This window comes from Carassius carassius, chromosome 22, assembly GCF_963082965.1.
Source record: "Carassius carassius chromosome 22, fCarCar2.1, whole genome shotgun sequence".
NCBI lineage: Eukaryota > Metazoa > Chordata > Actinopteri > Cypriniformes > Cyprinidae > Carassius > Carassius carassius.
In genome coordinates this window covers 20,796,606-20,808,128 of record NC_081776.1, presented here as the reverse complement: position 1 = coordinate 20,808,128, position 11,523 = coordinate 20,796,606, and the positions used below count along the sequence as shown (strand labels likewise).

Below are 11,523 nucleotides of genomic sequence, written 5' to 3'. Positions count from 1 at the left end.
TTAACTGAAAAATTGTAAATAAGTGTAGATGAAAATCTCAGATCCTTATGTCAATGTCAATGTCAATGTCACCTTTATTTATATAGCGCTTTAAACAAAATACATTGCGTCAAAGCAACTGAACAACATTCATTAGGAAAACAGTGTCAATAATGCAAAAATGATAGTTAAAGGCAGTTCATCATTGGATTCAGTTATGTCATCTCTGTTCAGTTAAATAGTGTCTGTGCATTTATTTGCAATCAAGTCAACGATATCGCTGTAGATGAAGTGTCGCCAACTAAGCAAGCCAGAGGCAACAGCGGCAAGGAACAGAAACTCCATCGGTGACAGAATGGAGAAAAAAACCTTGGGAGAAACCAGGCTCAGTTGGGGGGCCAGTTCTCCTCTGACCAGACGAAACCAGTAGTTCAATTCCAGGCTGCAGCAAAGTCAGATTGTGCAGAAGAATCATCTGTTTCCTGTGGTCTTGTCCTGGTGCTCCTCTGAGACAAGGTCTTTACAGGGGATCTGTATCTGGGGCTCTAGTTGTCCTGGTCTCCGCTGTCTTTCAGGGATGTAGAGGTCCTTTCTAGGTGCTGATCCAGCATCTGGTCTGGATACGTACTGGATCCGGGTGACTGCAGTGACCCTCTGATCTGGACACAGACTGGATCTGGTGGCCACGGTGACCTCGGAACAAGAGAGAAACAGACAAATATTAGCGTAGATGCCATTCTTCTAATGATGTAGCAAGTACATAGGTTGTTATGGGAAGTGTTTCCGGTTCCGGTTTACCTAATTAATGCAGCCAAAAAATCCTTTAACGGATTTGGATAATAAAATCATATTAGTATGTTATGTGTATGCCAGGTTAAAGAGATGGGTCTTTAATCTAGATTTAAACTGCAAGAGTGTGTCTGCCTCCCGAACAATGTTAGGTAGGTTATTCCAGAGTTTGGGCGCCAAATAGGAAAAGGATCTGCCGCCTGCAGTTGATTTTGATATTCTAGGTATTATCAAATTGCCTGAGTTTTGAGAACGTAGCGGACGTAGAGGATTATAATGTAAAAGGACCTCATTCAAATACTGAGGTGCTAAACCATTCAGGGCTTTATAAGTAATAAGCAATATTTTAAAATCTATGCGATGCTTGATAGGGAGCCAGTGCAGTGTTGACAGGACCGGGCTAATATGGTCATACTTCCTGGTTCTAGTAAGAACTCTTGCTGCTGCATTTTGGACTAGCTGTAGTTTGTTTACTAAGCGTGCAGAACAACCACCCAATAAAGCATTACAATAATCTAACCTTGAGGTCATAAATGCATGGATTAACATTTCTGCATTTGACATTGAGAGCATAGGCCGTAATTTAGATATATTTTTGAGATGGAAAAATGCAGTTTTACAAATGCTAGAAACGTGGCTTTCTAAGGAAAGATTGCGATCAAGTAGCACACCTAGGTTCCTAACTGATGACGAAGAATTGACAGAGCAACCATCAAGTCTTAGACAGTGTTCTAGGTTATTACAAGCAGTGTTTTTAGGTCCTATAATTAACACCTCTGTTTTTTCAGAATTTAGCAGTAAGAAATTACTCGTCATCCAGTTTTTTATATCGACTATGCAATCCATTAGTTTTTCAAATTGGTGTGTTTCACCGGGCTGCGAAGAAATATAGAGCTGAGTATCATCAGCATAACAGTGAAAGCTAACACCATGTTTCCTGATGATATCTCCCAAGGGTAACATATAAAGCGTGATGAGTAGCGGCCCTAGTACTGAGCCTTGAGGTACTCCATACTGCACTTGTGATCGATAGGATACATCTTCATTCACTGCTACGAACTGATGGCGGTCATATAAGTACGATTTAAACCATGCTAATGCACTTCCACTGATGCCAACAAAGTATTCAAGTCTATGCAAAAGAATGTTGTGGTCAATTGTGTCAAACGCAGCACTAAGGTCCAATAAAACTAATAGAGAGATACACCCACGATCAGATGATAAGAGCAGATCATTTGTAACTCTAAGAAGAGCAGTCTCAGTACCATGATACGGTCTAAATCCTGACTGGAAATCCTCACATATACCATTTTTCTCTAAGAAGGAATATAATTGTGTGGATACCACCTTTTCTAGTATCTTGGACAGAAAAGGGAGATTCGAGATTGGTCTATAATTAACTAGTTCCTTGGGGTCAAGTTGTGGTTTTTTGATGAGAGGCTTAATAACAGCCAGTTTGAAGGTTTTGGGGACATGTCCTAATGACAATGAGGAATTAATAATAGTCAGAAGAGGATCTATGACTTCTGTAAGCACCTCTTTCAGGAGCTTAGATGGTATAGGGTCTAACATACATGTTGTTGGTTTAGATGATTTAACAAGTTTATACAATTATTCCTCTCCTATGGTAGAGAATGAGTGGAACTGTTCCTCAGGGGGTCTATAGTGCACTGTCTGATGTGATACTGTAGCTGACGGCTGAATGGTTGCAATTTTATCTCTAATAGTATCGATTTTAGAAGTAAAGTAGTTCATAAACTCATTACTGCTGTGGTGTTGGGAAATGTCAACACTTGTTGAGGCTTTATTTTTCGTTAATTTAGCCACTGTATTGAATAAATACCTGGGGTTATGTTTGTTTTCTTCTAAAAGAGAAGAAAAGTAATCGGATCTAGCAGTTTTTAATGCTTTTCTGTAGGATATGTTACTTTCCCGCCAAGCAATACGAAATACCTCTAGTTTTGTTTTCCTCCAGCTGCGCTCCATTTTTCGGGCTGCTCTCTTTAGGGTGCGAGTATGCTCATTATACCATGGTGTCAAACTGTTTTCCTTAACCTTCCTTAAGTGTAAAGGAGCAACTTTATTTAAAGTGCTAGAAAAGAGAGAGTCCATAGTTTCTGTTACATAATCAAGTTGTTCTGAGGTTTTGGATATGCTAAGGAATTTGGATACATCAGGAAGATAACTTAAAAAGCAGTCTTTTGTGTTAGAAGTGATGGTTCTTCCATACTTGTAACAAGAAGTAGAATTTACAATTTTGGCTATATGAATTTTGCAAAGAACTAAATAATGATCTGAGATATCATCACTTGGCTGAATAATTTCAACACCATCAACATCAATTCCATGTGACAGTATTAAATCTAGAGTATGATTTTGACAATGAGTAGGTCCTGAAACGTGTTGTCTAACACCAATAGAGTTCAGAATGTCTACAAATGCTGATCCCAATGCATCGTTTTCATTATCAACATGGATATTAAAATCACCAACTATTAAAACTTTATATGCAGCCAGAACTAACTCAGATGTAAAATCACCAAACTCTTTAATAAAGTCTTATCAAGCCTTCCATTGGCTAGTGACATTCCAGAACGTTCTCATTTGTTAATTACAGGTCCAGAGGAGAATCAAAGGTAATCAGTGAAGCTGAAAGGGGAGGAGCCGCTTAAATTCAAAGCTGTACTTAATGGCAAAGACGAGGACTGGTGGGTATTGTGTTAACGTTTGTCAGGATGGGTCTTTTGCAATATGTGTTAGTGCTGGTTGTGCTTGTGGTGTTTGATCTGAAGAATGCTTTTGGAAGTTTGAGATCCAGTCAAAGTCCAAAAAGCAAGAAGCATCAATCATATCTAGCTTCCAGAGTGCCTGTTTCTTCTCAAGTGCTCGGAAACACTTTGCAGAAGGCTTCTCCGTCTCAGAGTCTTGACTACAGAGGATTTGCACAAGAGCCTCTTGGTCTTCAGGAGAAGCAGGTGTTGCAGGGACCAGTGAAGCCTTTGGACTGGAGGTTCCCCATTGTTCCAGAAGTGCCGAGTGAGATGGCGGTGGACTTCCATTTGAGGCAACCTGTGACTCCCAGTAGTGTAGCTATTCAATGTGGTGAGAACCGGGTTCATGTGGAGGTACAGCAGGACTTGTTTAGCAATGGTGAACTGATCCAGCCATCTGGTCTGACTTTGGGAGGATGTCCTGTTGTCGGTTTGGTCCCAGGCTCCAAGGTGCTCTTCTTTGAGAATGAACTGCAGGACTGCAACAGTGTGTTGATGGTAAGAGCGGTTAAGTGTTACTAGATCTATTGAACCCTACTAAAAATGGGCCCTTGTTTTGGTATCGATGGCTCCCTGAATCTATAACATCCATGGGACGGTTCTTTTATAGTGGGGGGAAAAACCCTTAATAACTGCTTACTCGGGTAACCAAGTGTTATGGCATGACTTGCTAAGATGCCTTTTGGAATGGGTTGGGGTTTGGGGAGAATCCTCTTGGTAACAACGTCAGTCTCCTATAGATGACCAAGGATGAGCTTGTCTACACCTTTGCCCTTACCTACACTCCTGAGGCGTTTGCTGGCACTCCGATTACCCGTGCAGGTGGTGCAGTTATTGGTGTTCAATGCCATTATCAAAGGTAAGTGACCTTTTGTGACTCATGGCATTGCTTGCGGTGGTGGAACCGGAAGCCCGTTTAATTGGTAACTTGAACGGCAGGTTTCAAAATGTCAGCGGTAATGCCTTGAAGCCAACTTGGGTCCCTTATGCCTCAACGGAGGCTGGTGAAGAAGTCTTGCTGTTCTCCCTGAAGCTCATGATGGGTTTGTGCAGTTTCTCTAGACCTCCTGCCTTCTGAAAGAGGCTGTGCCTAAGCAGTTCTTCCCTCTTGCAGATGACTGGTCCTATGAGAGGCCTTCAAACTCTTACTTCCTGGGTGATGTTATTAAAGTTGAGGCATCCGTGAAGGTATACAACCACGTCCCTCTGCGTGTGTTCGTGGACAGCTGTGTGGCCACCCAAGTACCTGATGTGAACGCCCTTCCGAGATATTTGTTCATTGAGAATCATGGGTGTGTTCATGTCACCAGATGCTGCAGAGTTGAGTTGTTCTCGCGTTTGCTCCTTGTAACCACTTTGTCCCCGACAACTACTTTTCACTCCTTAGATGTCTTGTGGATGCCAAGGTCACAGCTTCCAGCTCGCGCTTCATGCCTCGATCCCAGGAAGACAAAATCCGGTTCCAGCTGGAGGCCTTCATGTTCCAGGGGGGATCCAGTCCTTCTGTATGTATTCCGAGTGTTGGGGAGAACGACCTCTCCCATTTGCTTTGGTTTGTGACCCCTTACCCGTGGTGTCTCTTGCAGATCTACATAACGTGTGTTCTGAAGGCCACTCTTGCTTCTGCACCTAGTGACGCGCTCCACAAATCCTGTTCCTTTGCCAATGGGTATGTTCATGCCACGTACGAATACATTAAAGGTGCCATGTCTGATTTTTTTTTTCGTATTGCAGGTGGCTTGCTGCTGATGGGAACCACCAGGTTTGTGGTTGCTGTGACTCCACATGTGGTCCTGATGGTGGAACTGCTGCTTCTCCTTTTGGAGGTAGGAAGGTGCTTTTAAGCTTGGTTTTTGACCCTTCAAGCACTTAACTCTGGTGTCTGCTTTTTTTCTAGGCCTTCAGTGGGAAGGGAAGGCCTCGCTCGGTCCTGTAGTGGTTCAAGAGCACAAGAAGACTTTGGCTGGTCTTCAATAAATGTGGGGGAGCAAACTTATTCTTGCTTCGGTTTTTCTTGTCTAGTTTAACCAATTGATTTGAGCGAGGAAGCGGGTAGTCCTACTGTACCTATTCTCTTGCCAGAAGGAAAGGCTCCCTTTTCACGTTAGGGAAGTTAATAACCCTTTTAAAGGGACCTGCTGTGAGCTCCCTTTTTGACTGTAAAGGTGGAATACATTGCCCATGATGCTGTAAAGGGAATTCTGGGAGTTCTGCGTGAACGTCCACTTCCTAGAAGCACTGCAGATTTTGCGTGCCTCTTATGCAGTGAACTTGATTTCTTTGTGTTGGTAACTTTAAATGAGCAGTTTAATTTTCTCCTTGCATCCCCAAATAGGTTTGCTCAGTTAAATCTGTTTCCTAATGCTCCTTGTTGACATCTCTAATGCTTTTAAATCCATGTACAATAAAAGCGCACTCCCAGTATCAACATTTTCCACCTTCAGATGGGTTATTTATAGGTTTTTCCATTGTGTTAGGAAAATGGCAGGCATCTCTTAAGTTCAATTTAGTATTTGGGGAGCCAAACTTGCAGAACCTGTACTGACGTAAGGGGTTTTTTGTGCAGTAGCAGGTCAGTTATAATTCTGAGAAATCATTGCCGAAATGACACCCAAAGAGAACTAATGTTTGGACTGGTGGATGAAATTCACCAAGCATTCATATTCAGTCACGTCTGCAGTGGTTTGTGTTCTCATAGATTCACTGAAAAGTGTCAAATAGGGTTTATAGTCAAAAGTTGCATATACACAGAGATATATTTACTGATGTTTACTTCATATTTCTTCAGACAGAATCATAATTTCTATTCATTTTCCACTGATTTACGCGATCTGATGATAATGATCCGCTCCCAGCCCTGTCTCTGTGTGTATAGTCTTCCGTGTGCGCGCTGACAGAGACCGGATTCGCCCGTGTCTTGTCCATCATAACGGTGCATCATATCCCGCCCTGTCCTGCCCATGATGCATTTCCTGTACACTTCCGTGTTGATATCTGACCACAACAACACAGAGAAACCTCTGTACCCATGAAATATCCAAATAATAAACACACGATTACGTTAGTTAATAGTTGGTATGTGATTTTCTTGAGATTTGGGGCGTTTTTATAACAATATTAAAAATGTACATCTGAAATGCTAACTTGTGCAGCGACGTAAAAGGCTATAAATAGCATATTTTTACAACCGTAAACGACCAAAAGGAGGTTATTACAAACACTCAGTCAGGGTTTAAAGTGAGTTTTGAGTAAAAGTGTACTAATAATTTCATAAATAGTCTCATGTAGCTTGATGCTAACGTTAGCTCTAATGCAGCTACATAGCAGGTGCAGATCTTCTTCATAATGCATTTTGTAGTATTGTCAAAGGTTGTAAGAAAATGTTTTGTATTTTTATAGTAAGGCTTTTGATAATAGTGGGGTAAATGTATACTGGAAATGAAGCGATGTGGCTTGGTAAACCTTGAAATACCCAAAACAAAGGCTAATAGTAGTGGAATAAAAAAAAGAAAATCCTCATTTATCATTATTGTGTCATACCTGGCCGATCTGTGAAAGGCTTGTTTCGCAAGAACAATAGAATCAAACAAGAGATAATCGCATTCCAGGAGTCAAATCAATTTTATTAGCCTTTTATGAGCCTTCTCTAAAAATACACATGACATGGTCTTAGAAAAGGTTTAATAAAATTCACACTTTGTGAGATCAGATTCTGAAATAAAGTGAAGTATTAGTAGACTTGTGGCTTTAGCTTCATCATGTATCTAAAATTATATCCTACATCATTTAGTACACTGCAGTATGTTTTAAATATTTTTATTGACATGTTTGAGCTTATCTCTATTATAACAGTCTGAGTAATTCTGATTCATGAACAGTAAACTTTGAAGTGTCAGCTTTGGGAACATTATGTATCTAGTAAGAAAGACTCCTAAGCAGCAACCTTTTAATTTTGGGTATGTCATTTGTGTCTCCATGCTGAAAATGGGGGGTGACAAGTAAGGGGTTAAATTGTGTTACGAAGACGAATGAAGTTTTTACAGGTTTGGAACAACACGGGGGTAAGGGATTAGTGACACAATTTTGGGGTGAAGTATTCTTTTAATATCACTACTTTGAGTTGCAGACAATTGACACCGTTTCGTGTTTGCTTCAAGACAGTCGAGAATTGATTTCCACTTAAAACTTGAGCTCAGCGATTTGAGTTGTATTTAAAACAAAAGCCGCAAGTAATCCACATAACTACTTTCTATATTGTGAATGTCGGGAACCAAACTACTGTTTGGAAGACAAATTAAAAGAATAAGGGGAGCCTTGTGCTGCCCCAGGTTAGCAACTGGAGGAAGGATTAAGGAATGCACAACCTTACAAAAGGTTGTGGAACCTTGGTTTAATAGTGAGAGGGGAAAACACTGGGAAGAGGCATGTAATCCCACATTCTGCTGAACCAAAACAATGCCAATAGACAAAGACACCTAAGGGTTCTGCAAAGTTTATTTAAAAAAAAAAAAAAACACTAGATTTACATGACCAGAGTAACTTCTCCACTAGAAACCACAGTCTGCTCCCCAGAGACAGCCTTGATACGAGTGTCTCTTCCTGAAAGAGAAATGTTCGAAGTGAGAATGCACTTCTAAAATGCTCCGTTCCTCTTGTCAAGAGAAAGCAAGAACTCACGTTTCCTAGTGCAGCTTTGCTCACAAGAGCCAGATGATGGATGGCACACCTCTGTACTGCAGTGGATGAAGATCTGACAGGGAAGAAAGAGGCTCAAGTCATAGAATCCACAAGTAGTAAATATACAGATGTTCAAGTAAAGGGGGGCATACGGTTTCCTTCAGAGCAGCCAGTGAGGCTGGATCTACAAATGTGAACATCTTCACAACAAAGCGCTTGTAGTGGGTTGGGAACTGAAGACCAGACGATCCAGTCACTGGAACCAGTGTGGTCAGATAGCGGTCGTCCTGGTAAGGGCATCTGAAAACAAGAGAAAGTTAGAAAGGGTCTCCCAGCAGACCAACTGGATAAAGATTGGCTGTACACTCACCCGTCGATCAGAAGGTCCCACTGGGGGAGACTGAGTGGACTGGGGGTTGAAGTCGTCCAACAACGTCCCAGCGTCAGGACAATGTTGGGGTCGGTCCTCTCCATAATGTGCACCTCAACATACACAGGCTCTCGCAGGACTTTTGTGATGGGATAATCAGCGTCACTGTAATAGGACGTGTAGGCCTCATCCCCTGAGGAACAACACTGGGGTTTAACCAGACTCCAGTTTGAAAGGCTTTAGGCAGACACAGGACAAGACCTTACCTTCAGCACAGCCTTTGGTGACACATTGGCCATTGGCCAGTCTGAGCTCCACCCTGAGAGGTCCAGGAGCAGCTACTGGTGGAGGTGGAGGAACAGAGTTGACCTCCACAACCAGAGCTTCCACAGAAGTTCCCGAATATCTACACTGGAAGAGAAACCTGGACGACACACAGCGAGCTTGTAGCATTTATCAGGGATTAATGGTCACACCAAGACATGGATCACCTACTCAAAATGACTGTCCCTTGTGATGGAACCATATGGTCCAATCCCCACTTCATACGAGGAGGTCATTCGGTTTTCATACACCACATATCCGCTGTCCTCCTGTGAATAGGAACGTGTCAGCATCCAGTCCATCATAAGCAATGCAGAATAAAACCAGTAGCTGCTGCTCACCATCACGCTCGTGCCACATGCGGTCACAGGGAACTGGTATATAGCAAAGGAAGGTGTAGACCCCACAGGAGCACAAGGTGGGTCATTTCCACCCAGTAGATGAACCGTATCCAGACTCAGTCGAGGCAGAGTAACGTCTCTAGACACCACTACCACAAACTGACCATCTCTAATACACTGGACAGTCACTAGAACAAGGTACAAGAGCAGATTAAATTCAGAGAATCAGTTTGACACGAACGGAATAAGATTGAGAACACTTACCCGCCCTTCCATAGAAACACTGCTGTCCGTTAAAGCAGCAGTTGATAGCTTCACACTCAGCACCACTGATCCCAGGTAGACCACATTGGATCTGCTCAGAATCAGCTACAGCACATTTATCAAGGGGCTCTGCCTGCACTACTGGCTTCTGAAACTGCTGTTTAACTGGCTTCTGAATCGGAAACTGCGGCTTAGTTATCTGTTGAACTGGCTTCTGAAGTGGAAATTGCGGGGTAGGTAGCTGTTGAACTGGCTTCTGAAGCGGAAACTGCTGGTTAGTTAGCTGTTGAACAGGCTTCTGAAGCGGAAACTGCGGCTTAGTTAACTGTTGAACAGGCTTCTGAAGTGGAAATTGCGGGGTAGGTAGCTGTTGAACTGGCTTCTGAAGTGGAAACTGCGGTGTAGGTAGCTGTTGAACTGGTTTCTGAAGTGGAAACTGCTGGTTAGTTAGCTGTTGAACAGGCTTCTGAAGCGGAAACTGCGGCTTAGTTAGCTGTTGAACTGGCTTCCGAAGCGGAAACTGTTGGTTAGTTAGCTGTTGAACTGGCTTCTGGAGCTGAAACTGCTGGTCAGTTTGCTGCATCATCAGAGCTTGAACATCCTGAAGCGACTTACTCCACTGTGGAACAGCATGACAGAACGCACAGACCAACGAAATCTGAACCAAACACCAACTTCCAGCCATTGTTCAACAGCTAAACACCAAGTGGAGATTCTTCTTCTTCTTCTTCTTCTAGGATTTAATGGCGGTTGGCAAACCAACTTAAAAGGTGCATTCCCGCCACCTACTGATATGGAGTGTGAAGCGCATATTTGGAAAGGAAGTTTAAACTAGATCTACTCTTTAAAAAAAAAAAAAAAAAAAAAAAAAAAAAAAAAAAAATTATATATATATATCCATATAAAATTTACACATAATGGAGTTTTAAATCCTATTAAATAATCCTGTTTCCTTTAAAAATATAAATAACTCATGATAAACTCTTGATTGTTTAGCACCTTGTCCTAGGAGAACCTGAAGTGTCAACTCATTGATTCCTACACTTCTTAAAGCATGTCTTAACTGGGACCGCTCTCTTTCATAAGCTTCGCATTCTAAAAGGACATGCTCTATATTTTCAACTAACCCACATTTGTCACAATTTCCATTCTCATGTTTACCAATTCTTTGTAAGCTTTGATTTAATAAACAATGTCCAATACGCATTCTTGTTATTAAAACATCCTCTTTCCGGTTTCCGAATCTTCTTCTCTCTGACCCAACTTTTCCTTGAATGCAGTAAAAATGTCTACCTTTCTTTCCTTCATTCCATTCTTTCTGCCAAATTTCCTGTATTTGTTTAGCTATTATCACTTTAATTTCTGTTTTACTTAATGCCACTTCAATGTCAATTTGTGAATGATTTAATGCCTGTTTAGCCTGATTATCAGCCTCCTCATTTCCTTTCACACCCATATGCGATGGAACCCATACAAGATTCACCAGAAGTCCATACTGTCTTGTTCTGTAAAGACTCTGCATTACTTCATTTATCATGTCTTGCCTTGCTGATGATGTTCCACTTTCCAAGCTATTTAGTGCGGATAAAGAATCTGTACATATCACTACCCTTGTTGGTTGGATTTCTTCTATCCACTGAAGCGCTAGACATATTGCAATAATTTCTGCAGAGAATACTGAAAGATAATCTGATATTCTTTTTGCTATTCTAATGTTAAAAAGTGGAATATATACCGCTACTGCTGTTTTCCCAGATTCTGGATCTTTTGAACCATCAGTGTATATTTGAACTGCACTATAATAACTTTGATCAATGTATTGCTGTATATTAAAATTTCCTAATCCATTTGTATTGTTATGCTTTTCTTTAAGCAATTGAGTATCAATCAAAGGCATTGGGAAAAACCAAGGAGGAATTGCTGACCTAGCCACAGTAGGAGCAACATTGAAGTCACTTAATCCCATTCTCCGGGCTTCCTCACTGGCCTTCCATCCAAAACTTGATAA

General features: G+C 41.6%; 3 protein-coding genes across 3 annotated transcripts; 1 reads left to right on the top strand and 2 right to left on the bottom strand.

Moving 5' to 3' along the window:
• The first annotated feature begins 3,502 nt into the window (after positions 1 to 3,502).
• LOC132098432 (zona pellucida sperm-binding protein 3-like) lies at positions 3,503 to 5,535 on the top strand. The gene is made up of 8 exons (XM_059504549.1): positions 3,503 to 4,037; positions 4,280 to 4,398; positions 4,479 to 4,582; positions 4,654 to 4,831; positions 4,927 to 5,044; positions 5,126 to 5,208; positions 5,274 to 5,365; positions 5,437 to 5,535. The coding sequence occupies exons 1-8, from the start codon at positions 3,504 to 3,506 to the stop codon at positions 5,514 to 5,516; spliced, it is 1,308 nt and encodes a 435-aa protein (XP_059360532.1). The 5' UTR covers position 3,503; the 3' UTR covers positions 5,517 to 5,535.
• Positions 5,536 to 8,048: 2,513 nt separating this feature from the next.
• Positions 8,049 to 9,254, bottom strand: LOC132098596 (zona pellucida sperm-binding protein 4-like). The gene is made up of 7 exons (XM_059504656.1): positions 9,235 to 9,254; positions 9,082 to 9,174; positions 8,853 to 9,010; positions 8,587 to 8,779; positions 8,369 to 8,516; positions 8,217 to 8,289; positions 8,049 to 8,138 (listed from the first exon to the last, which is right to left on the bottom strand). The coding sequence occupies exons 1-7, from the start codon at positions 9,252 to 9,254 to the stop codon at positions 8,062 to 8,064; spliced, it is 762 nt and encodes a 253-aa protein (XP_059360639.1). The 3' UTR covers positions 8,049 to 8,061.
• Positions 9,255 to 9,420: 166 nt separating this feature from the next.
• LOC132098595 (uncharacterized) lies at positions 9,421 to 10,191 on the bottom strand. Its single transcript, XM_059504655.1, has 2 exons — positions 9,516 to 10,191; positions 9,421 to 9,428 (listed from the first exon to the last, which is right to left on the bottom strand). Exons 1-2 carry the CDS (start codon positions 10,099 to 10,101, stop codon positions 9,421 to 9,423), a joined length of 594 nt encoding a protein of 197 aa, XP_059360638.1. The 5' UTR covers positions 10,102 to 10,191.
• Between the last annotated feature and the right edge of the window lie 1,332 nt (positions 10,192 to 11,523).

Coding starts and splice junctions, on each gene's coding strand:
- LOC132098596 (XM_059504656.1), bottom strand. CDS start 9,254: ATGGTGAGCAGCAGCTACTG. Junction 8,517..8,586: donor TGGGACCTTCTGATCGACGG/GTGAGTGTACAG, acceptor TCTTGTTTTCAG/ATGCCCTTACCAGGACGACC. Junction 8,139..8,216: donor GCAAAGCTGCACTAGGAAAC/GTGAGTTCTTGC, acceptor TTTCTCTTTCAG/GAAGAGACACTCGTATCAAG.
- LOC132098595 (XM_059504655.1), bottom strand. CDS start 10,101: ATGATGCAGCAAACTGACCAGCAGTTTCAGCTCCAGAAGCCAGTTCAA.
- LOC132098432 (XM_059504549.1), top strand. CDS start 3,504: ATGGGTCTTTTGCAATATGTGTTAGTGCTGGTTGTGCTTGTGGTGTTT. Junction 4,038..4,279: donor ACTGCAACAGTGTGTTGATG/GTAAGAGCGGTT, acceptor AGTCTCCTATAG/ATGACCAAGGATGAGCTTGT. Junction 4,399..4,478: donor GTTCAATGCCATTATCAAAG/GTAAGTGACCTT, acceptor CTTGAACGGCAG/GTTTCAAAATGTCAGCGGTA.